Source organism: Pithys albifrons, chromosome 24 (genome assembly GCF_047495875.1).
Source record: "Pithys albifrons albifrons isolate INPA30051 chromosome 24, PitAlb_v1, whole genome shotgun sequence".
Classification (NCBI taxonomy): domain Eukaryota; kingdom Metazoa; phylum Chordata; class Aves; order Passeriformes; family Thamnophilidae; genus Pithys; species Pithys albifrons.
In genome coordinates this window covers 7,045,815-7,066,609 of record NC_092481.1, presented here as the reverse complement: position 1 = coordinate 7,066,609, position 20,795 = coordinate 7,045,815, and the positions used below count along the sequence as shown (strand labels likewise).

General features: G+C 51.9%; 1 protein-coding gene across 11 annotated transcripts in view; it reads right to left on the bottom strand.

Moving 5' to 3' along the window:
- MACF1 (microtubule actin crosslinking factor 1) overlaps positions 1 to 20,795 on the bottom strand; it is a 137,689-nt gene that overhangs the window by 3,352 nt on the left and 113,542 nt on the right. For 5 of the 11 annotated variants that reach the window (XM_071576850.1, XM_071576856.1, XM_071576857.1 and 2 more), the window contains 31 exons: positions 20,510 to 20,617; positions 19,933 to 20,151; positions 19,169 to 19,372; positions 16,936 to 17,167; positions 16,034 to 16,260; positions 15,041 to 15,163; positions 14,833 to 14,934; positions 14,342 to 14,443; positions 14,069 to 14,242; positions 13,813 to 13,968; positions 13,461 to 13,658; positions 12,972 to 13,100; positions 12,478 to 12,651; positions 11,592 to 11,747; positions 11,245 to 11,451; positions 10,993 to 11,112; positions 10,623 to 10,792; positions 10,316 to 10,475; positions 9,896 to 10,090; positions 9,085 to 9,213; positions 8,864 to 9,007; positions 8,562 to 8,750; positions 8,136 to 8,253; positions 7,474 to 7,637; positions 6,213 to 6,375; positions 5,952 to 6,106; positions 5,622 to 5,696; positions 4,876 to 4,893; positions 2,754 to 2,871; positions 1,128 to 1,339; positions 460 to 570 (listed from right to left, as the gene is read on the bottom strand). In XM_071576850.1, coding sequence (XP_071432951.1) covers positions 460 to 570; positions 1,128 to 1,339; positions 2,754 to 2,871; positions 4,876 to 4,893; positions 5,622 to 5,696; positions 5,952 to 6,106; positions 6,213 to 6,375; positions 7,474 to 7,637; positions 8,136 to 8,253; positions 8,562 to 8,750; positions 8,864 to 9,007; positions 9,085 to 9,213; positions 9,896 to 10,090; positions 10,316 to 10,475; positions 10,623 to 10,792; positions 10,993 to 11,112; positions 11,245 to 11,451; positions 11,592 to 11,747; positions 12,478 to 12,651; positions 12,972 to 13,100; positions 13,461 to 13,658; positions 13,813 to 13,968; positions 14,069 to 14,242; positions 14,342 to 14,443; positions 14,833 to 14,934; positions 15,041 to 15,163; positions 16,034 to 16,260; positions 16,936 to 17,167; positions 19,169 to 19,372; positions 19,933 to 20,151; positions 20,510 to 20,617 — 4,752 coding nt within the window. The remainder of the gene's footprint in view (positions 1 to 459; positions 571 to 1,127; positions 1,340 to 2,753; positions 2,872 to 4,875; positions 4,894 to 5,621; positions 5,697 to 5,951; positions 6,107 to 6,212; positions 6,376 to 7,473; positions 7,638 to 8,135; positions 8,254 to 8,561; positions 8,751 to 8,863; positions 9,008 to 9,084; positions 9,214 to 9,895; positions 10,091 to 10,315; positions 10,476 to 10,622; positions 10,793 to 10,992; positions 11,113 to 11,244; positions 11,452 to 11,591; positions 11,748 to 12,477; positions 12,652 to 12,971; positions 13,101 to 13,460; positions 13,659 to 13,812; positions 13,969 to 14,068; positions 14,243 to 14,341; positions 14,444 to 14,832; positions 14,935 to 15,040; positions 15,164 to 16,033; positions 16,261 to 16,935; positions 17,168 to 19,168; positions 19,373 to 19,932; positions 20,152 to 20,509; positions 20,618 to 20,795) is intronic. The other 6 variants (XM_071576852.1, XM_071576860.1, XM_071576861.1 and 3 more) reach the window with 3 other exon arrangements.

Here is a 20,795-nt window from a genome sequence, read left to right as displayed (position 1 = left end):
GGCCGGACACACCAGACGTGCTTCAACACGGTGATGAACACAAGCGCTCCGTGAAACTGAGGCGTTGTGGTTACGGTGCATGCGCTGTAGCTGATTTTCAAGTCTCAACTCGGCTGCTGCATTTGAATTTTGGGAAGCCAAACACGGCCCCTTTCCAATGTAAAAGCCATTAAAGCTTGGGAAATGAATGTATTTTTTAAAGCACAGGAGAATTAGCATCGCCCTCATGGTCTGGAGGCAGGTAAAGGTGCACTGAAAGTGCTGTGCTTTATTCTGATGTTTTATTGAATCCCGAGTTGGAAACCCATGAAAAACGCCAACAGTCGGAGCGTTAGCGGAGCTACAAGCGCTGCTCTACCACAGGGCAAGCGTTACAACAGGCAGGGGAGTGGGATGGCTCCGTGCCAGTGGCACTGTGGCCTGGCAGCAGGTCCTCGGGGCTGCCAGACCATACTCTACCTCGGCGCTCGGGAGCTGGAAGTCGGAATAATCGAATCCCCGCAGGGGGGTGCTCGCTTTACTGTTTATCAACCAGGGTTTGTCATAACATCGAGAGAAGTGATGTGGAGTCTGTGAAATGGAAAATCCAAGGAAGGGGAGGAGAGGTGGAATGAGTGGTGAAAAATAAAAAGTGAGAGAAATGGAAAAGTATCTGGAACGGGGGGGCAACGGCACTAAAATGGAACGAGAACCAAACGGGAAATACATAAACTCAAATAAAGGCAAAAAACCCAAGAGGTGATGAAATAAACCATGCATGGGTGAGGGATGTGGTGGGGAGGGAGAGATGATGGGTGATGGCTTCTTCTGACACCACTGCCCTGCCAGGGGGAGCAGGAGCCTTCAGCTGCATGGCGAGTGCTGGGGACTCTCCTGTGGAGCCACAGGCATCCAGTTTGGGCTGGAAACCTGTCCCAGATCACCCCAACACCCCCATCCCACATGGAGAGAAGGGATCCTCCTGTAGACACTGTGACCATCTTCTAGAGACCATAGTACCATCAAGCCCCCAAGCCCCAATCTTCCTCCTCCTCCATACACCTCCTGCAGCTCCTCATCTGGCTGGGATGGGTTTTGGAGACCCCTGGTTTCTAAAGGGAAGGGAAGGCTTTACTCATGAAACCCACCTTGGCTCCGCTGGCTGGAGTGGCGGGAGAGGATGGCATGGAGGCGCAGCTGTGGTTGCTCTGGCTGGCACTGGAACTGGATCGTGTTGGGGAGGCTGCTCGGGATGAGGGTTTGGATCTTCGGCCTCGTGACCGGAACGGGGTCATTCCCTGGGAGGCTCCTTCTGGCAGGATGAACTTCTCTCGGAGTTCAAGGTTGGTCCGTCCTCGTGCTGGAAGGGGACAAAGGAGAGGAGACCTGAGGTCTGGAGGAATCCAGTGTTGTTTCCAGGGCTCGGGGGCTCCAGGGCTGGGAGCAGAGCCCTTGCACATCTCCCCAAGCCTGTGGACGGCAGTGAGACCATCCTGGCTCTCTTGCTCTGCCTCAACCTCCTCCTGCCATGGATCAGCTCTTTGAGAAACTGGCTGATTAAAAGCTGCCCCAGGGTCATGAGTTCATACTGGACACTGTTGTTCTCTTGTGGAAAAGCATTTAAACTCACCATATTACAACAGCAGCCAATGTCATCTTTAATGTGACTTAAAAATAGTAAAAGCAGCTTTGAAGGGGTTTGATTCTTGAGATTCTGAGAGAGATTCTGCTCTCTTGCAGCTCTGGGCAGCTCTCCACACATTTTTTGTAGGAGAGATGAGAAACAAGTGACCATTAGCCATTAAATGCCAACTCTAGAATTTCATCTAAACACCTCAAAGAGCTGGAGTGTCTCCCTTAGACAAGTAAGGGGCAACCAAGCAGGGAGAAGGTCTGTGGGCTTCAGCTCCTGGGCCAGCTGATGTGTGCCAAGGTCTTTCATGCTCACAGTGTTCAAACAGAGAGCAAGGGCATGCACTGATCCTTACGGACAGGAGGAATTCTAGAGCCGATGGATTATGGACCACAAAGCCAAGAAAGCAACTGCAGGAGGGAAGCACCATGCTGAGATACCCAAGGGGTAGAAACCACCTCGATGTCAGTGCTGCAAAGCGTGAGCGAGGGCCGCCGGAGGAGCAGGGAAGCCCTGCAGGTTCCCCGAGGCACACGCTGCAGATCATGCTGCTGTCAGCAACAGCCGTCGGGCAGCCGGGGCACGGAGCACAGCAGCTTGAAGAAGACAGACCCAAAGCAATTAACATCTCAGAGACCCCAGTGACACAGGGACATATGGAGCACAGACCTAAGCTCTCCAAAACACGCAGCCTTGATGTGCTCCATTCCTGGCCAGCCCCTTCCTTAATCCTTCTCTATCCCCTGGTCATGTCAGACAGAAATTCTACCATCTCCTGGCTTTGAACCTTTGGAATCTTTCAGGCCACCTTTCCAAAGCTTACTCTGTCACCCCCAGGGTCACATGTGTCCATTGACCACCTCCACGGGAAGCCGAGATCCCCAGCACTGGGGTCTTCAAACCACAGGACACAACCCTTCCCTCTTCTCCTCTCACAAAACCTGGCTAAACACTGCGAGATTTGCTGCAGTATCACCAAATCTTGTGATTTTAAGTTCTCAGTTTGCTTTGGATCTGTTTTCTCCAGCTCCTTCGGATAACCCAGACCCACTCTGGTCACTCAGTCACAGCAGACAAGTTTCCAAACTCCCCTAAGTAGGTGAGAAGACACCAGCTGTACAAACCCCAGGAGCTGCCTTACCTCTGCACGGATCATTCTTCACTAAGAATTCATCCAGGGCCATCCATCCTCCTCCGACACGAACCATGACTGTGCTCCGCAGGATCCGGACCAGCCGCAGCTGCTGCGAATCTCCGAACTGCGGAGCCAGGAACAGGTCAGGGAAGGGGCACTGCGAGGGACACCCGGCCCCTTCCCACAACAGGCTGCACCAAAGGCCTTTACCCATCTACTTAATATTTTTATGGCTTCTCCAGACAGGTTCTTCTGGAGTAAGTGCAGGGTAGTACCAACTGACAGGAGTTCTGCTGCCTGGTTTTAAGATGATGCAACCATCCAAATCCTTTAATTTTAAAGTTGGAAAGTGAATTTTTGAGCAGCAAAATTGAGATTTTAGAATTTGGGGTTTGGATGGGTTTTCTCAGCTAGAATTGCCTTTTTTTTTTGTCTTTTGTTGTGAAGGAAATAGAGGCTGGCAATGCCAGGACCCCTCTGGTGCAGCCCACATGGAAAGGAGCCAGCTGGTTCAGCAGGACAAGCAGCGCTGCATCCCCACCTCTGATCATCATCAAGTCTGAAATCCAGGGATTTCCCTGAACCTCAGACTTGACCCCACCAGCCACAAAGCCCCTGCCAGAGCAATCACCCCATGAGGATGTTTTGGTGAGTGCAAAGTGATGGGATCCAGGCAGGAATGTTGATTAGTGATTGCGATGTTCATTAGTGATTTGAAACACCTGCAATACCAAACAAGTGCACCCTGAATCAGAAACGTGTGTCTGTCTTACAAAGCCCCCTAAATCTCCTGCAAAGCCAAGCTCAGGCTCCTGGATGTCTGCTGGGGGAGGGACACTGACAGCCTGGCTTGGATGTGGCAGCTCTGCATCCAGGTCTACAGAGCACCTGCTGGGATGAGAAGACAGGAGAACCAGCCTTTGGAAGCAAAACCCTCTTAAGAATGATTTAAATAAGGGGAAAAACCCAAACAGGAACATTTTTCGTGGGTGGATACACAAAAAATACGAGAGTCAATGAAAAGATAGAGGGCAAAGTGAGTGGGATGGATCACAGCAGGCAGAGGGGCAGAAGGTGACAGCAACTCTGCCCCACAGGGACATGGGATCCTGGACCACTGTGGGGTCTCCCTGCTTGGGGCTCCTACCAAAACTTGTCTGAGTGTGGTGGTTAAAGAGCTGCCATGGTGCCCAAGGGCAGGAAGGAGGGCAGGGGAGCTCCCTCCCTCTCTCCAGGCTCTATGTGAGGTGTTCCTCAAGAGCCAAAGCCAGGGATGAGTCCATTCTCATTTCTGCTGCCACATTCACATTATTTTCCAGTTTTTGTTGAAAATGCTTCTATAATCACTGCCTAAATTAAAGCCAGAGCTCTAAGAGTCATCCACTTCCAATATACAAGTTTGTTTCATTTTGGGCATCTTTTTGGGTGGGCACCATCATTCCACATGAAAAATATGCATTTTTATTTGGGCAGGGCAGAGGGGACATCAGGATGGCACAGGATGCTCCAGCTCTGTTAAAAAGGGGGCTCTGCCCCCCAGACCAGCCAGCACTCATGGGGGCTGCACTGCTCATCCCAGGTCATGGCAGCATTGGGATACATGCAGGTTTTGGGAGCCTTGCTCCAGTTACTCAGTGGGTGTAGCAGGGATGAGGGTTTAGTTATTGTTACCTATGGGATTAAAGGGGTGGACTCAGCACTCTCACATTCCATGGTGATTGCGATCCAAACCCACCCAGAGCCTGGTACAGCCCTTGTGCAGGTAGTTGTACCCCTGTGATTCCCCACAGGAGCACAGATCCATCTGGCTCCCAGTGCTCCCACCACAGGGTGCTGTGATTCACCACTGGTTATCATCAACATCCCCAATATAATATCTGAGGAAGGAGCCCAGAGAGAAAACTCTCTCCATTTTTGTCAAATCCTGCTTTTTCCATTGATTTTTTCCCTTTTTTCTGCCCAATGCCATCTTGTTTCGAGTGGCACTCCTCTGTACCAGGCTCTGCTCAGCAGTGCTCCCAGATCACACCCTCCCACAGCACCACAGGACAGAGCAGCATTACTGACACAGCTACGTTGGTTAAAAAATTCCAGAGGTGAGAGAACAGCAACACAAGGCAAACTGTACCTGATTGCCGAGGAAGAACTATGGAGGGAGAGGAGATGTAGGGAGGGGGAATGGGGAGTGGGGAGGAAAGTCCAGAGGAAGAGCAGGGGAAAGAAAAACAAGAAAAACATTTATGGGATTAACAGTGCAATAATCACGAAAATTGTTAACTGCAGGAGTTAGAAATTTGGGGGTTTTGGGCTTCTTGAGGGGAGGGAGAAGCTCTGGGAGGCTGGGGCTGGTGCGGCCAGAGGGGGAATGCTCTGGATCAGCTCCTCCTGGCCAGAGCATCAGCCCCAAAACCAGTGGGCAGGGAAGTGGGAGCTCTGCCACCAGCTCATTTCACCACTTCACCTCGGTGAAGGGTTTGAAACATAAACAGCAGCTCGTTACAAAGAGATTCTGTAAGGAAATTATTCTCCCTTCTTCGGGAGCGAGCTAAGAAAAACACGGGCGTAAGGTACACTCATCCAGGAGGGAACTTCAAGGGCGGCTCCGGCCGAGTGAATGCCGCGTTTCACGGCGCCCCCGGGCCGGCTGCTCCAGAACAGGGACACTTTTATGTTCTCCCAGTGCAGGGAACGCCCTGGGGCCAGGGATGGAGCTGGGAAAACACAGCCCAGCCACCTCCGCCGGGAGCCGCAGTGCCAGGGGATGAGGTCCCCCCGCACCAGGATGGGCACCCCCTTGAGGGATCCCCCTCCCTGGCGGGGAAGGGGGAGCAGGATTTGTGCCACCGGGGCAGCCTTGGGTCCCCTCTGCCTTACCCGGTATTTGTTCTCGCCAATCTGCTCCACTTGGAATCTCTTGGCACACTTGCACTGGGCCACTTGCCTGGTGACCTGCCATCACCAACAAGAGAGGGAAGGAATCAGGATTTTGTGAGTCTCTCCCAGTACGAGTCACTTCTTGGATAAAACACAGCCCTAAGCAGCTTTTCCTTCAAAAACATGGTAGGTCCCATCAATTCCAAACAATTATTTTGGCTCAGCACCATCATAACTCTTTTTTTTACCTATTTTTTCTCTTCCCCACTGCCAACCCACAACCTGAACCACCCCAATAACTCCAAGCAGCCCCTTTTTCTGGTGCTTTACCTCATCCTCAATCTTGTCAGCATCAGTGGTGGGGCGATAGGCATCCTTGTTGGGATGGAGAGCAGCCACAAACTCGTAGTAATCGATGTAGCCGTCGCCGTCGCGGTCGAAGATGTCGGCCACCGCCGTCATCTCCAGCTTCGTGGTGGGGAATTCTGGAAGGAGGAACAAATGAGGGACCATTCAGGGATCTCAGGGATCACAGACAGGGATGTGGGAGCATCCAGGCAGTCGTTTTCCAAGCTTGTTTTGCACACTTACTGGAAGCCAGGATGCCATCGATGAACTCCTGCCGTGTGATCTTCCCGTCCTGGTCTTTGTCGATGCGCCGGAAGAAGTCCATGACCCGCGATTTCTTGTGGTTCATCCAGCGCATGTATTTCTTCCTCCAGACATCGAAGTCAAAGTTTGCAAACTCCTTCAACTGGAAGGCAAACCGGGAGGGTCAGTGGGGGAAACCCCAAAGGAGCAGCAGCCCCAGCCCCACAGACCCCAAACACCAGCCCTGGCTGAGCCCCAGTTCCCGGCGCTGACACTCCCTGCTGCCCTCCCTCCCAGCAAGGTGCATCTGCATTTATCCAGATGACCCTAATTAATGAGGGGTTGCCCAAAGTGACTTTCCAGACCAGGACACACAGTGTAGCCACAGGCAGCACGGACTGCGCACCACGGGACCACCGACACGGGCTGCAGCGTCCCGTACGGACACACGGGAACGGGGCAGCTGCCTGCACACAGACACACACACACACACCCCGTCTGCTCGGGCTTTTGGGCATGTCTCCCCACCCAGGTTTTACCTAAGGACTCACCAGGGAGGAATTCCCGCTGCCAGTGGCATTTTGGGCAGGAATCTCCCCTCCCCTTTCTCTTTCTTCCTCATCTTGCAGGTAAAACAGCACAGCACCTCCCAGGGCACAACTCAGCTCTACAAACCCTGCCCCAGCCTCAGACCCTCCAATTCAAACTAACACCCTTCTTATTCCCCTCCCCAAAAGGACCCCCACAACCACACCATCTCAAGCAGCTCACACCAAGGTAACACAACAATTTTTAGGGCTTTTTTTTCTCTCTCTCTAAACATTCTTGGGGTTAAAAGCAACAAAGAAAAAACATGAATACGTATAAACTGAACTGACCTACAGCAAAAGCAACAGAAAACAAAAAAACCCACTCACTTCTGGGCATAGCTGCTTTGTTAAGCATAAATAAAAACAAAAATGACATTAGATGTTTGGTAAAAATAGAGACAGTAATTGTTAAACTAATTACTAGGAGGAAAGCAGTGCCTGGCTGTCATTAACTCTACAGATACCAACTACAGGGGCACAAAGTTGGTTAATATGCAGTTAATTAATTAATTACCGAAGGCTTTTTAGCCTTACTATTTTAGGAATATTGGATTTTGGAAAGGCAGTAAGAACTGTCAGCAAGAGCTGGGCAGCACTGATTTACAGTGCTCTTTGCATGTCTGTGGTGATGAACTCCCAGCTCCCCTCCCTCCCAGAGCAGCCTCTGTTACCTCCTCCAGTCTGTCCAGGGCATCGTTGAGCTTGCGCTGCCGCTCCAGGGCCAGCAGCCAGACCTGCTGCCAACGTGCTGACAGCTGGTTTATCCGGGGGTTCTTTGTTTCTGACTGGGAGATAATGGGCATGCTGGGAGGGGCGGCCTGGCCCAAGGATTTTCCTGGAAAAAGGGAGCAAATGAATGGTTTGAGGTGGTGTTGATGGGTACAGCAAGTCTGAGCTGTCCAGGAAAGAGCAGTAATGAAATATGTTTTATTTTTCAGATGAGAAAACCTCCCACAGCCTTGCTGGCTGCTCTCCCAAGGAATGCAGTGCCCCCAGGTAGGAGGACATGGTGACAGCTCTACACCCACATCCCCCCAGCACTCAGGAACTCACACTGGACTTTGGCTTCAAGAAACAACAAAAAAACCCACGCCAAACCCTCATCCCAAAGCAAGAGAGAAAGCAGCTCCAGCCCAAGCACCCCTGGGAACAGCACACCCAGCACGGGTGTTTTGGGAAGTGCCAGCTGGATTTTCCCCTCCTGACAAGTCTCAGCCGCCTTCCTGGTGGCTGTTAATGCAGGATGCCTTGCTAATTGATAATCAAAGTTAATTTGCTTCCTATGTCTTTCATTTCCTGCCATCCTAGAACGCTTCACCCAAGGCAGACGTACTGTTGCTGCGGGACTTGTCGATGAAGGGCCCATGGAGAGGCTCAGTAGCTTTTCTCTTGTATGTCTTTGTCACCCGGTCCACATCTGGCTGTTTCCGTGTCATCTCCTCCATAAAGGACTGTCCAAACACAGAAAGACAGGAAAACCTTTGTAATTTTGAGACTTTTTGTTTTGCAGACCCTGCCTGGGACATGCCAAGCCCACAGAGGAGAGATGAGCATCAAGCACCAGGGATGGTGGCTTGGGGTTGAGCTTCTGCTCAGTGCTGGGTTGGGTTTGCAATGGCTGGAGTCCACCCCTGGGCTGGCCCTGCTCAGGTCGTGTCCCACGCTGCTTTAATAGAGACTTCCAAGAGAAGTCAATGCCTCCTCCATCCTGCCCTCTGCCCCTCTCCCAAGTGCCCACCACGCTCAGCATTGGGCTCACCTGGTGTTCAGAGATCAGGCCTTTGACCTGATCAATATTCTGTGGCATGGGCTCCTGGTCCCGTTGGATCAGGGTTGTCTCAGCCCACTGGATCCAAGCCAGAAGCTCTTCCAGAAGCTCTGCATTCGCCACCAGCTCAGAAAGTGCAGATTCCAGTCTCTGCTGGTGCTGCTTTGCCCACGTGAGAACCTGTTGCAAACACAGGATGATCATCAGCCCAACGTGGGAAAACTGAGGCAGGACCCACCACCCCATGGCCATCCCTGGAACCACCAGACTGGAACAAATCCTGAGGGACTCACCTCCTCAAACCTGGCTCGGATGATGGTGATCCAGTGCTTGATGGTGGTGATGCAGTCGGGGTGGCAGGCGCCCAGGATGACCTCCCCCATTCCCACTGCCGCGTTCACGTCCACTCTCTTCTCCTCCACTTTCTTCATGAACTCCTGAAAGGCCCAAATCAATTTTGCAATACTCTCCCCCATAAATTTTGCTTGGGTTGCATTTTGGAGCTCCCTGTTACCTTGTGGGCATCGATGAGGGACTGCAGCGCCTCGGCGTCGTCAGGCAGCGCTCCCCGGAAGCGCAGGGACTGCTCTGCCTCCGAGAGCCACTCCAGCAGCATGTGCACAGCTGTCCTGAACTCCTCTGCCTGTGGAAACAAAAGCACAGGCATCAGCTCCCCCACCTCCCAGAACAGGCTCCTGGATTCACTGCTGAGAGCTGGGGGGACAATGGGCTGAAAGGGACTTGAAAAACATGGAAGAAGGGGGAAAAGCCCAGTTTGTGGCCAGGGTTTGTGCAGCACCAGCAGCTGGGTCCTGCAGCAATGGGGCATCTCCCTCCCTCAGCATCAGCTGCACTGAAGAACGAGATGTTTTCAAAAACAGCACAACTGCCCATATCCTGAGCAGTTTGGCACCTGGGTAGTTTATTCTGTAAATTGCCTACTTGACGTAAAAGCTGCTTAAGAGCCTGTGACCTTTTGGGTTGTTTTTTTTAGCTTCCATTGAGGCCTCTCTCTTGCACTAAACATTGGCAAACACCAGCCTGGCCTGTCTCTGGTCACTGCTCTGTCCTTGCTGTGCACCTCAGAGAGATCTTCTCATCCTCCCTTTTCAAACCAGCCTTTAGGGGCTCTTCTTTTGGGAAAAGAAACAGTAAATCACCAACACCAATCCAGTGCTTTGCAGCCCTCCCTGGCCTCTGCTGCAGGGGTGTCCTGTCTGGCCAGGGCAAAACCTCTGCCCTGAGCTTTGTGTTGAGCTCCTGGCACAAACCTGGAGCCCAGCAAAGCTCTCCAAGACCATTTCCACCTATAGTCTTCTCCTCACCTGCTTCAGGGCCTGTTCCAGGCGGGTTTGTTTGGACACTGACAGCTTGCACACCGTGTCCCAGCGGTTGCTCAGCTCCTGCAGCTGCACCTTCACCCAGGTCGTGTCGTCCCGGCTGTTCTCGATGAGCTCCCGGCCGGAGCGTTTGAGCACCTGGACTGTCCCCGTGCGCTTCCCCAGCTCCTTCTGGAAGACCTGCAGGGAGAGAGGACAGCAGCCAGGCAGAGTTAGATAGTTCCAGCTACTGTCACCTTCCCAGTAATGTGAAAGTTCCTTTCTCTGTTTTTATCCCCATTATCCACTGCAGGAACCAAAACATGCAGCTCTGCAGGAAGGCACCAATTCTGTCTCTGTTCTTTGGCTCTTGGGGAAGAAAATCTGTGCTCAAGTCTGGAGAAGAGCTGGAAAACATGCTCTCACCTTGTGAGCATCCATCAGGTTCATGACCAGATCCAGGTCCCCATGGACAGGCTGGTCTTCAGCTAACTGGGGTTCCACCTTGTAGAGCCAGTCCACCAAGGCCTGCAGTGCATCCATGAATTGCCCAGAGAACAGCAGGGCTTCTTCCAGCTTGTGCTGCCTGCAAAACAAACATCCACATGAGCTCTCATGAATAAACTCAACTCCTTTTGTCATGTCTCAGTGACCTTCAAGCACCCCAGGAAATCCCTCTGATAAGGGTCCTGGCACATGAGCACTGCTGGTACAATGTTGGGGCTGGACTCACCTTTCCACAGATTTTCCACACACTGTGTCCCACTTATCCCGGACCTCTCCCAGTAAATTGTCCAGCTTTTGAGTGTCATCTGGAAGTAAGGCTTTCTCCTTGAGGGCTCTGCCTGTCCTGATGGTGGTGTCATAGACAGGCTGCTTCCCACCCAGTGTCTTCTGGAACTCCTGGTTAATGGAGAGAAAACAAAACTGCTTCAGAAAACCTGGCCTTGGCTCTGAAGATTCCCAGATGAATGTTCTCCATGGCAGCAAAAGGCTTTTCCCTTGTCTTGATGGCAGAGGAGATACTGCCCTGCCTTCTGTCCCAATGGAGCACCTTCCATCCCACATCATTCAGCACCACTCTGGCTTTGGCAAAGCCTTACCTTGTGTTTGGAGAGCTGGAGCTTGATTTTGTCAGGATCATTGGAAATCTCCAGCTCTGAATCCAGGTGATTCTCTGCATCCTCCAGCCAATCAATCAGCTTCTTCCAGGCTTCGTGGAACTGCAAAGCAACAGGAGCAAGTCTGAAACTTCACACTGGTGGTATCCCCAGTTCCTTCCTGGTCCTGGGACCTCCTGCCCTCCAAGGCAGGCCATGCCTTGAGGTCTGCCACATCCTTCCCACATCTCTCACCTGCTTGGCTCGCTTCCTGGCATCGTCAAGAGCCCGTCCCCGCTCCACGGAGCGCTGGACCACCTTCTCCCAGCGGGACTGGACGCTCACCAGCAGGTTCTTGATCAACACCACATCCTGCTTTTGGCTGAGGAACTTCAGCTGGTTCCCAGTTTGATCCAGCTCAATGATGCGATCCCGGTGTGCATTCACCTCGTTGGCAAACACCTGAGAAAGGCAAAGATGTTCCATCTGTCAGGGGAGCTGGGGCTGGCCATGAACAGCCCGTGGGTCCAGGGCAGACGAGGTGCCACCCTCGCTCCCTCCACCCTGGGGATGGAGCTGTAGGGTGCCCACAGTGCTGGTACCTTGTGCTCATCAATCTGGGCCAGCACCGCGGCGAGGATGAGGCTGGCTGGGGGTGCAATGTTCAGGCTCTGCTCAGCCAGGGTCAGCCAGTTGATGAAGTCCTGGAGGGAGTTCTGGAAATCGGTGGCCAGGGCCAGTGCCTCCTCCAGCTTCGCCTGCGGCAGCGGGAAGGCAGAAAGAGAGAGGAAAAACACAACACAGAGGGTGAGAGCTCCAATCCACAGCTTCACAGACAGAGGTGGCCTTTGTGTCCCTTCCCAACCGTCCATCTAACAGGAACCTCCTCGCCTCGGCCCAGGAACGCGACTTGTTTACCAAAGGGAGGGGGTTCCAGTGAAAGCCACCACTTGTCTTTCAAAACAAGAATGGTCCCTGAAAGGGGAGACCTTCATCGGCACACGAGCAGCTGCGTCACCCTCGGCTTCCTGGGAAAGGGATCGCCGTGGGGAGGATGACATTTCGATGGCAACAGCTGCAGCACTGCACATTTATTCTGGGCTGAGGCCACTGCGGCCCTTGTTTTATCTCATCCCCCGCCAAAAGCTGAGGATGGAGTCAGCTCGCAGGAGGATTTGGCTTGACCAACAAAGCCTGCCTTTGAGAGCTGTGGGAGGCTTCTTCCCACCCTTCTAATTTAACCCAAAATGCAATTTTACTCTCATTTTCTGTGTGATTTAAGCAATTCTGATGACAATCTAGAAGAAACCCCACTAACAACTTAACACTCAGCACCACCTGAAAGACAAACTCAACCTGTACAACCAAGAGAGAGGTTGTACAAAAAAACCCAAACCCTAACACTGCATGGGAAAGCAGAGTGGGAAAATGGCATAACTGCTGTCAGACCATTGGGAAAGGGTGGGCACATCTCTCCCCCAGTGTTACCTTTCTTTCCTCCATCTTGGTGCTGACCAGACACCACTTCTGCTCCAGCAGTGCCACGCTCTGCTCCGTCTTCGAGCCAGAGCCAGAGTCATCACGGCTGAGCAGCATCAGCCGCCCCTTGGCCAGCAGCTGGCTGTAGACATCCTCCTTGGCTTTGAGCTGGCTGTACAGCTCCTGCAAAGAGGCACCACCAAAGGATCAGACAAATTGGAGCTCGGAGAGGGAACATGTTGTGCTGCAAAACTTGAGCTGATGGGAACATTAGGTTCAGGACAGGCAGCAAAGTGACAGCAGCGTGTCACTTTGAGCCGAGAAAAGGTGGTTAAGGCATCGTGATGCTTGTTCCAGGCATCAGGTGCAAAATGGTGTGTAAGAGGAGACCAGAGCAGTCTCTTTTTCCCCTCAGACATAGAAAGGAGAAGTTTTGATGCTCATATTTGACAGGAACTTGCTGAATTAAAAGCATTTAAAAAAAATCTCTCCTGAGAAATTACCATGTGGGCATTGAGCTGTTCCCGGGCAGTTTCTGGCAGACCTCCTGTGGGTTTTGATGCTGACAATTGGCTCTCCATCCTTGTTAGCCACAGGAGGAAGTCTTCAATCTCACCATGGAAACCCTGAGCCTGTTCAGGAACACAGAATCGGTCTGGATCAGATGACATCAGCCACCATTGATCATGTGCCAGGGTTAACGCTGTGTTTGCTTTGAAACTAGATAAAGAGGCAGAGCTGGATGTGCCAGCACGCTCAGGAGGGTGAGACATGGTGCATCCATAACCCATGGGTGTGCCTGATCCTCCCTGTGCTCCTGGGCAGGCACTGAACCACTCCAGGACTAACAGCTATGTGAAAAACTTGCATAGAAGTAATCCCAGGGTCTTCCTAATTCTGTCCCCCTTTATTTTCCCCCCAAAATGAAGGGAAAGCAGACCCTCAGCAGCACCCCACTGCACAGGGGGTTATTCCCAATGCCTCTTCCTGACCTGCTGGAGTGTGGACTGCAGCTGCTGCTCCCTCTCCTCTGTCTTCTGCAGCACTGACTCCCAGCAGGAGTTCAGCTTCTCCAGGCGGTTCCGCAGGCTGCTGGCATCGTCCCCTGCACTCGACTCCAGCAGCTCATTCCCTGCTTTGTTCACTGTCTCCACGGTTGCCTGGTGGGCCAGGACGTCGTTCTTCAGCACCTGCACGAGATGGGCACACATTGGACACCTCTCTTAAACACCCTGTTGATCCCTGTCTGGTTGTGGACACAAAATGGCTCAAAACCTTCATGGGAAACAAAATCCCAACAAAATGGGAATGGACTGAAAATGTACTTGGAATGGGAAGACTCACATGGTGCTTTGCGAGTTCAACCTCGATGACTTTGGGGTCTCCATTGATGGGTTTTTGGGCGTCCAGCAGCTCCTCAGTGTGGGTCAGCCAGGCCATCAGCTCTGCCAAGGCGTGCTGGAACTGGCCAAGTGCCAGCAGAGCAGCTTCCAGCTTGTGCTGGGTGAGGATGGGGAAGGAAAAGGAAAATTTTAATAACTGGGAGCATCACAGGGAGTTTCAACCCCACACTTGTAAGAGCCCCAGGTCTTCACTCTACCTGTCTGTGAGCAATTTTCTCGCCCAAATTCTCCCAGAGATGTTTCAGCTCTGTCAGTGGTTCTTTTATGATGTCTCTGTCTGTCTCATCTGTAGCCTTTTTTAGCATCAGTTCACCTTGGTGATTAAGCTTTTCCATCTCAATCTGCTGCTGGTAAACCTCCATTTTAAACTCCTGCCAAAACAAGCAGGACAAAAACCAGAACCAAATGAATCACTGAAGCTCTGTGAGGCAAAGCAGTGCTGGGGAACTGGTCCCTCTCTGCCTGTGTACCTTCATCTCGTTCATCTGCTCCTTGACCGTGCTGAGGTCGGTGCCAACAGGTGACATGTTGCAGAGTTTGATCACAGCGTTGTCCAGCCAATCAAACATGGCCTGGAAAGAGCATGGACAACATTAGCCAAGGGAATGGCAAAGTGTTCCCCCACCAGCCCACAACCATGAAACGTGTCTTTCAGGGCAGAGATGCTTGGCCATCTCTCCCTTTTCTTCCCTCTCCTGCTTCCAGCACAAGGACCTGCCAGCAGCCACTTCACTCTGCTGCCCCGTGCAGCAATGAGGCAGATTTATAAAGAAAAATGCAAAGTATCTGCTCTTCCTCAGAGCTGGTTGTTGAGCTCAGGCCATACCAGAGCCTGCAAACACTCGCCCAGGAGATGTTTCCTGCTTTGCACTGGTGCCAATCCCAGTACAACTCCAGGGAGAGGACTGGCAGTGGTGTTCCCAAGGTCCACCCACTCCCCACCAACAGCCCTGTCTCTTACTTGAAGCGTATCCTGGTACTGCACAGCAGACTGCATGGCTTCCTCCAGCTTTTCCAGCCTCTCCTTCCACATTTTGTTTAGATTTTCCCACGCGTTGTTCATCTGCGGAACACAAGATTGCCCACAAAATCCGTTCGGCTCTTAAACCACAGCTCCCACTTGCTCCCACCTGATTTTATCAGAAGGAGAAGCTGCTGGTTTTTCCTACCTCATCAATGCTCTTCTTCACTTCTGGTTTCTCCGTTTCGCCACAGGCAAAAATTAAATCAGTTCCAAGGAGGCGGATGAACTCCAGCTCTTCATGCAACCCATCCGTCTCCTCTTTAATAGTCTGCAGAGACCCAGACACAGAAGAAAAACCTTTACTATTAAATGCTCTTCCAAAACTGCACCAAGAACAGGAGGGATAAAGCACAGAGAGTTCTTCCTGCTCCAGTGTCCTGCACCTTGGCCAACAGCCCAACTCCAGACCCCAGGAGCAGGTGACACAGGGAGTAGGTGGCCAACATTGCCACCACCACCCTGGTCCACTCCCACCTCTTCCCACAGGATGGCAACTAAAATAAGAACATCTGTATTTAGATGTGAGCCTGAACTGTCTGGCTGAAGATGTTGTTTACAAATGTGCTGTTTACAGGAACATTTTGTCAATACAGGAATGAGGGTTTGAAGACTCAAAAGGTGCAAACCAAAGTCAGAATGGTTATAAAAAGGGGAATAGCAAAGCCAAACTTAGCAAAGCATAAAGAAACATCCCTGCTCCTCAAGGTCTGAGTCAAGTCAAATCCACCTGAAGTGGATTTCACCCTTTACTTGAAACAACCATCAACACCCAAATCCAAGCACTTATCTCTGGTCTGACCAAAATCTAAATACACACTTCCCACACCAGACAGACTCCAGGCTGTGAGCAGAGCTGTGCAAGCTTCCACATCTCTCCAAACAAGTGGGCACACAGCTCTGACCACACAGCCTCCCAGAACAGCAGCAGATAAAGTGATTTAAGGTGAAGGATATGTGAAATACACTGCTGGTTTTTGCCTTGCAGTTCCAAATTGCAATGGAAATAACTCTTCATAATCTGCCTGACTGCCTACAAAACTGATTTACAACTGCTTCTGGCCATGCCCACGTCTAAGATCTTCCCAATTTAGAGCACAAGCTGGAGGCAGGCAAGCTCCAGACTCAGGTACAGCCTCACCTCTGCTGCTTCCACCTGCTGCTTGATGATGGAGGGGTCAATGCCTGGGCTCTCCAGGTCATGAACAATGTCCTGTGTGTCCTTGATGGTTGTCAGGAGGGCTGCCATGTCGTACCAGAACTTCTCTGCAAGCTCCAGGACATCAAGGAACTTCATTTCACGTTCCTCTGTCCGAGTTTTGATGTCTTCCCAGAAGAAAACCATCTGATCCAACTTGTCCTGGATTACTGAGGAAGGAAATTAAAATATTCAGTGAAGAAAGAAACCTTTTTACAACTCAAAAGCATTTTGAAAACACTTCCAAATAGCCAAGAGAATATTCAAAAGGGAAATAAAGAGGACCAGGACTATCAGAGCATTAACTCTGGGAGATACTGAGGGACGTGAGAAACTCCAGCCTGCAGAAATAAAGCCTTTATTTATGTGCAGGCAAGCTCAGGGCAAATTTGCCCACACACCCTCCCTCCAACAAACCTCTGTTCTGGCCACCTCTACCATGAAGCCTCTGCTCACTCAGTTCATGAGCTGACTGCTGAGCTGCCAAGGAAGGTGCCAATTAGTGCCAATCGTGTTGATGGGTCTTTTTGTGCTGGGGATGCTCCTTCCCTCCATTAGATGCTGAATCAACATCAACAAATCATGTCACAGGGGCCACCAACAAGAGATCAGCTCAGGGTGAGGGCTCAGCTCAGCTGAGAAGCCACAAATACTTCTTTCTCCTCTGGCTGATGCCACCCTGTCTGTTCCAGATGGAAACAGGCACCAGCCACCTCACAGAGGATTGATCCTTCCTCCTAAGGCCAGGAGAACCTCCAAAACACACCCCTGGGATATCAAAGTCTCCTTGGCAGTGCTGCTCTGGGGAGGAGAAGCTGGGCACTGTTAAATCCACCCAGCCATACCTTTGGCTGCCAGGTCCTTGTCCGCTCCCTGGGACCGACCAATCAGCTCCTCCCCACGGCGTTTCAGAGCCTCAAAGGATGGCTGCAGCTTCTCCAGCTCCACGGTGGAGTTTTTGTTCTCACTGATGCACTCCCGGATCTTGTCGACCTCAGCAGGGATCAGGGGCGGCAGCCGCAGGCGGGAGGAAAGCGACTCCAGCGTCTCCAGCATGGGCTCGATCTTGTCATGGAACTGGGGGAGAGCAAATCCATTAGGGCAGGAGAGATGGGATGAAGCGATGCCAGGTCACTGCCTGTGTGTGCCACGGCCCTGAGCGCTGCACCCACGGCCACTCAGAGAGGAGACACAATGCCTGTGACAGCAATGCCACCCTCAGCAGCAATGCCACCCTCAGCAGCAAGGACACCTGCAGCAGCAATGCCACCCGCAGCAGCAAGGACACCCTCAGCAGCAAGGACACCTGCAGCAGCAGGGACACCCTCAGCAGCAAGGACACCCTCAGCAGCAAGGACATCTGCAGCCTCCTGCTCACACCTGCCCTGCTCCAACAGAGCCAACAGAGCAGCCACGGAGACTCCCAGAGCTGGCACTGGCACCACCTCTGACCCAAACACAGCCGTGACTTGTCACTGGATTCAAACATACAAATCCACCTTTTTGCTGCTGTCCCGTTTTTTGTGGATGGGCAAGAAAACCCAGTCCTGGTTGTTGGAGCATCTGGGCAAAGATGCTGCTGGAAAAGCGCCCGTGTTTGGTGTTGATGGGAATCTCTGCGTGGCACAAGGCCAGTGGAAACCCACCCTGGCAGGGGCAGCGGGAGGTGGTGGGAGGCTGCATGCGGATGGGGAGGAGCTGCCACAGGAGCTGGAGCTTCAAAAGCAGGACCAGAAAGCCAGGAATGAGAGAGGAAGGGGGTCTAGCAGGGTTTCTTATGTTTTTTTTTAAAGAAAAGTCAACTTTGGCCTTTAAGATCCCAAACTGTCTCTGCTGCTGGGGAGGACAGCTCTGCACTGTGGCTTCCAGCTCTGGTCTCTCCCCAGTTCCTACTGGGAACACACAGTGCTGGTGTCCAGCAAATCCCAGGCTCTACCAGCAGAGAGGGCACAGGCTCTTGGTGCAAAGTTGATCAGAACACGCTGGCTCAGCCAACAAGCAGGAGCAAACCAGCATGTCGAGCTGGAGCAGGAAGCTCAGGGCAAACCCCCTGAAAGCAAAACCTCTGCTGTGCAGGAAGCATTCCCAGCGGAACGAGCGGCTGAGACCAGGCGGCAACGCAACAAAAGCCATCCCAAAAATGTGATTTCAGGCCCCACAGTTCATTTTTAAGCATGTTCTGCTGAGCTGTGCATGGACCAGAAATAAAAGTCCGTGTGTAAAAGAGAATCAGCCCAAAGAGTGTAAATGAGTATCTGCGGTGGGGGACTCGCTTACCTCCGAGATCTGCAATGGTGGGGCGCAGTCAACACAAGAATGAAATGGGACCATGTGGGGAGGACGGGCACAGGCAGCAACACACACAGATAACACATTCCACAATGGGAGTGAGAGATGAGAGGGGAGGGGAATGTGGGGGGAAAAACTCGGAGTTAATACAAGTGCAAACCAAGAGAAGTGACTACACAATACAGGAATTAAAAAAATAAACACCCAGACATGACAAAAACCAACTGCACTACGGTAACATGGGGTGAAATGAAACATAACTGAGAGTCATCAACCCTCAGCAGCAGGAACACTTCACCCCCTTTCTGGACTTTAGCACCTCCAGTCTCTGCCCTTCCTTTCCTATTTCTCCTGCACTCACCCACTTCCTTGGGGGATGCCCAGACCCCAGAGACAACCATTACCTCTCCCACACAAAGGATCCTATGGCTCTTCACTGCACTCACAGCTTATCAGAACTGAAAATTCTCTCTTCAAGCTCTTTCAAGAGGCTCTCTGGGCCCTTCCAACCTTGGATGGATGCCAAATCAGCCCCTTTGAACCAGCATCATTATTGAGGTTGTAAAAATTTATTAGCCTATTGACTACGTTGAGCCTCAGAAAAGCCTTTTCCTCTGCTCCCACAGCCAGTGCTGAGCAGCAGGAAACTACCTCGGAGGTGTCTGACCACATTATGCCTTATAAAGGGTTTTACAATTGTAACACTGGGAATAAAACCACATTCCAAAGCACGTGGCTTCCCCAGGGGACTGTGAGAAGAGGATTCACCTCCGTGGCAGCCCAGCATACCTGGGTGGACTGTGAGACGGCCTCGTCGAGCGCCAGGGCCCGCTGGCACACCTCCTCCTTGATCCTGGCATACATGGCCTCAGCTGTGCAGTACTTTTCCTGCACCATCTCTCCTTCCTCAGGGTTCAGGTCCTTGAGCTGTGGCCCAATTTTCAGCAGCTTGTCGATATGAGGTTTATGTTCAGCGATGGACTCTCTCAGTTGCTAAGGAATAGAAGGGGAGAAAAACAGATTTGTTTGGAAATCTGTTTCAAGTCGCTGCCTATTTATTCCATGCAACACTCCAAGAGCAGAGATCGTATCTGGTAGGAATCACACCGTGGATTTCATGCCCCAGCATCTGCCAAGCACATGGAACTTGGCTCTTCCTAACATGGCTATGGCACAACACCCTGCCCGGGTCCTTTCCCAGCTCCTGGCCCTCCCCACAGCTCCACAGGGGACCCCACTGGGAATTTTTGCTTTGCAGATCTCTACCCTAAAAGCACAAAGTGTTTTTTCCTGCCACAATCAGGCAGGAGACCCAAACACAGCCAGGCTCCCTTGGGTGCAAGCTGCATTTTGGTAAGGAGTGCTCCAACATAACGAGTGATTTCCACATGCCACACTTGAATTATACAAGCAGGATCCCAAAAAAGAAGAGAATAGGGGAAAAAAGTGAGGCAAATTCAGGAAATAAGCTGCTCTTGCCTCTGCAAGTGCTGCACCCCTGTTTAAGGCAGGAGAACTGATAGACAGGAGATGCCAATGCCACATCCTCTTACCCTCATGTCATCCTGCTGCTGCTTGAGCTGCTCGTGGTCGATGGCTGGAGGTGGCAGCTGGGAGAGCAGGGCTTGAGTCTCCTCAATCCATGGGTTCAGCTCCTCATAGGTCTCCCAAAACTGGTTGACCAGGACCTGGGCACGTTCCAGGCGAGCGTAGCGCTCTGAGTTGAGTTGGCTCACGGCTTCGTACTGTTGCACCAGGGACTCGGTTTTCTCCTAAAAAAAAGAGGGAGGACAGTTATGTTGAGGGATGCAAAAGGGCCCAGGAAAAGTGCCAGCTCCACACTGTGAGCTGGAAGAGAGGGAGGGGCTTTTGGTGGCCTTCCACGTGCACGGGCTGTAATTCCAATTAAAGCAGCCTCGGGAATCTCCGTTGTCTCCCCTTCCCCAGCCCCAAACCCTGCAATAAAAGTATGTAATAAAGGAGCAATAAATGTGAAGAGATTTCTGCTAACACTGATGGGAATTACTGAAGATGGAGCAATTTTAAACTACTTCAGGCTGTGCAAGAGCTGAGGATTTGCCTCTCCCCTCTGTGTGCCCCCTGCTGCAGTGAATAGCAGAGCAGGCTCACCTGGAGAACAGCTTTCTGCTCCTCGCCACAGGTCCCGAAGATCTCATTGCGCTGGCTGAAAAGCTCATCCATGGAGTCTTTGTGCCGAATGATGTCGATGGAAAAAGCCTGTAGAAAGGAAAGGCACAAAGAAAGGGAAGAAATCAGAGCTGAGCCCAGCCTTTCCCCCAGCTCAGTCTCTCCCCAGCCCATCCACAGGATCCTCCTGACAGCACTGGGTGCCACAGAGACCATGCAAAACTCATCACAAGTGTCCTGTGGCCCACTGAAAATGTGGTTGGAAATG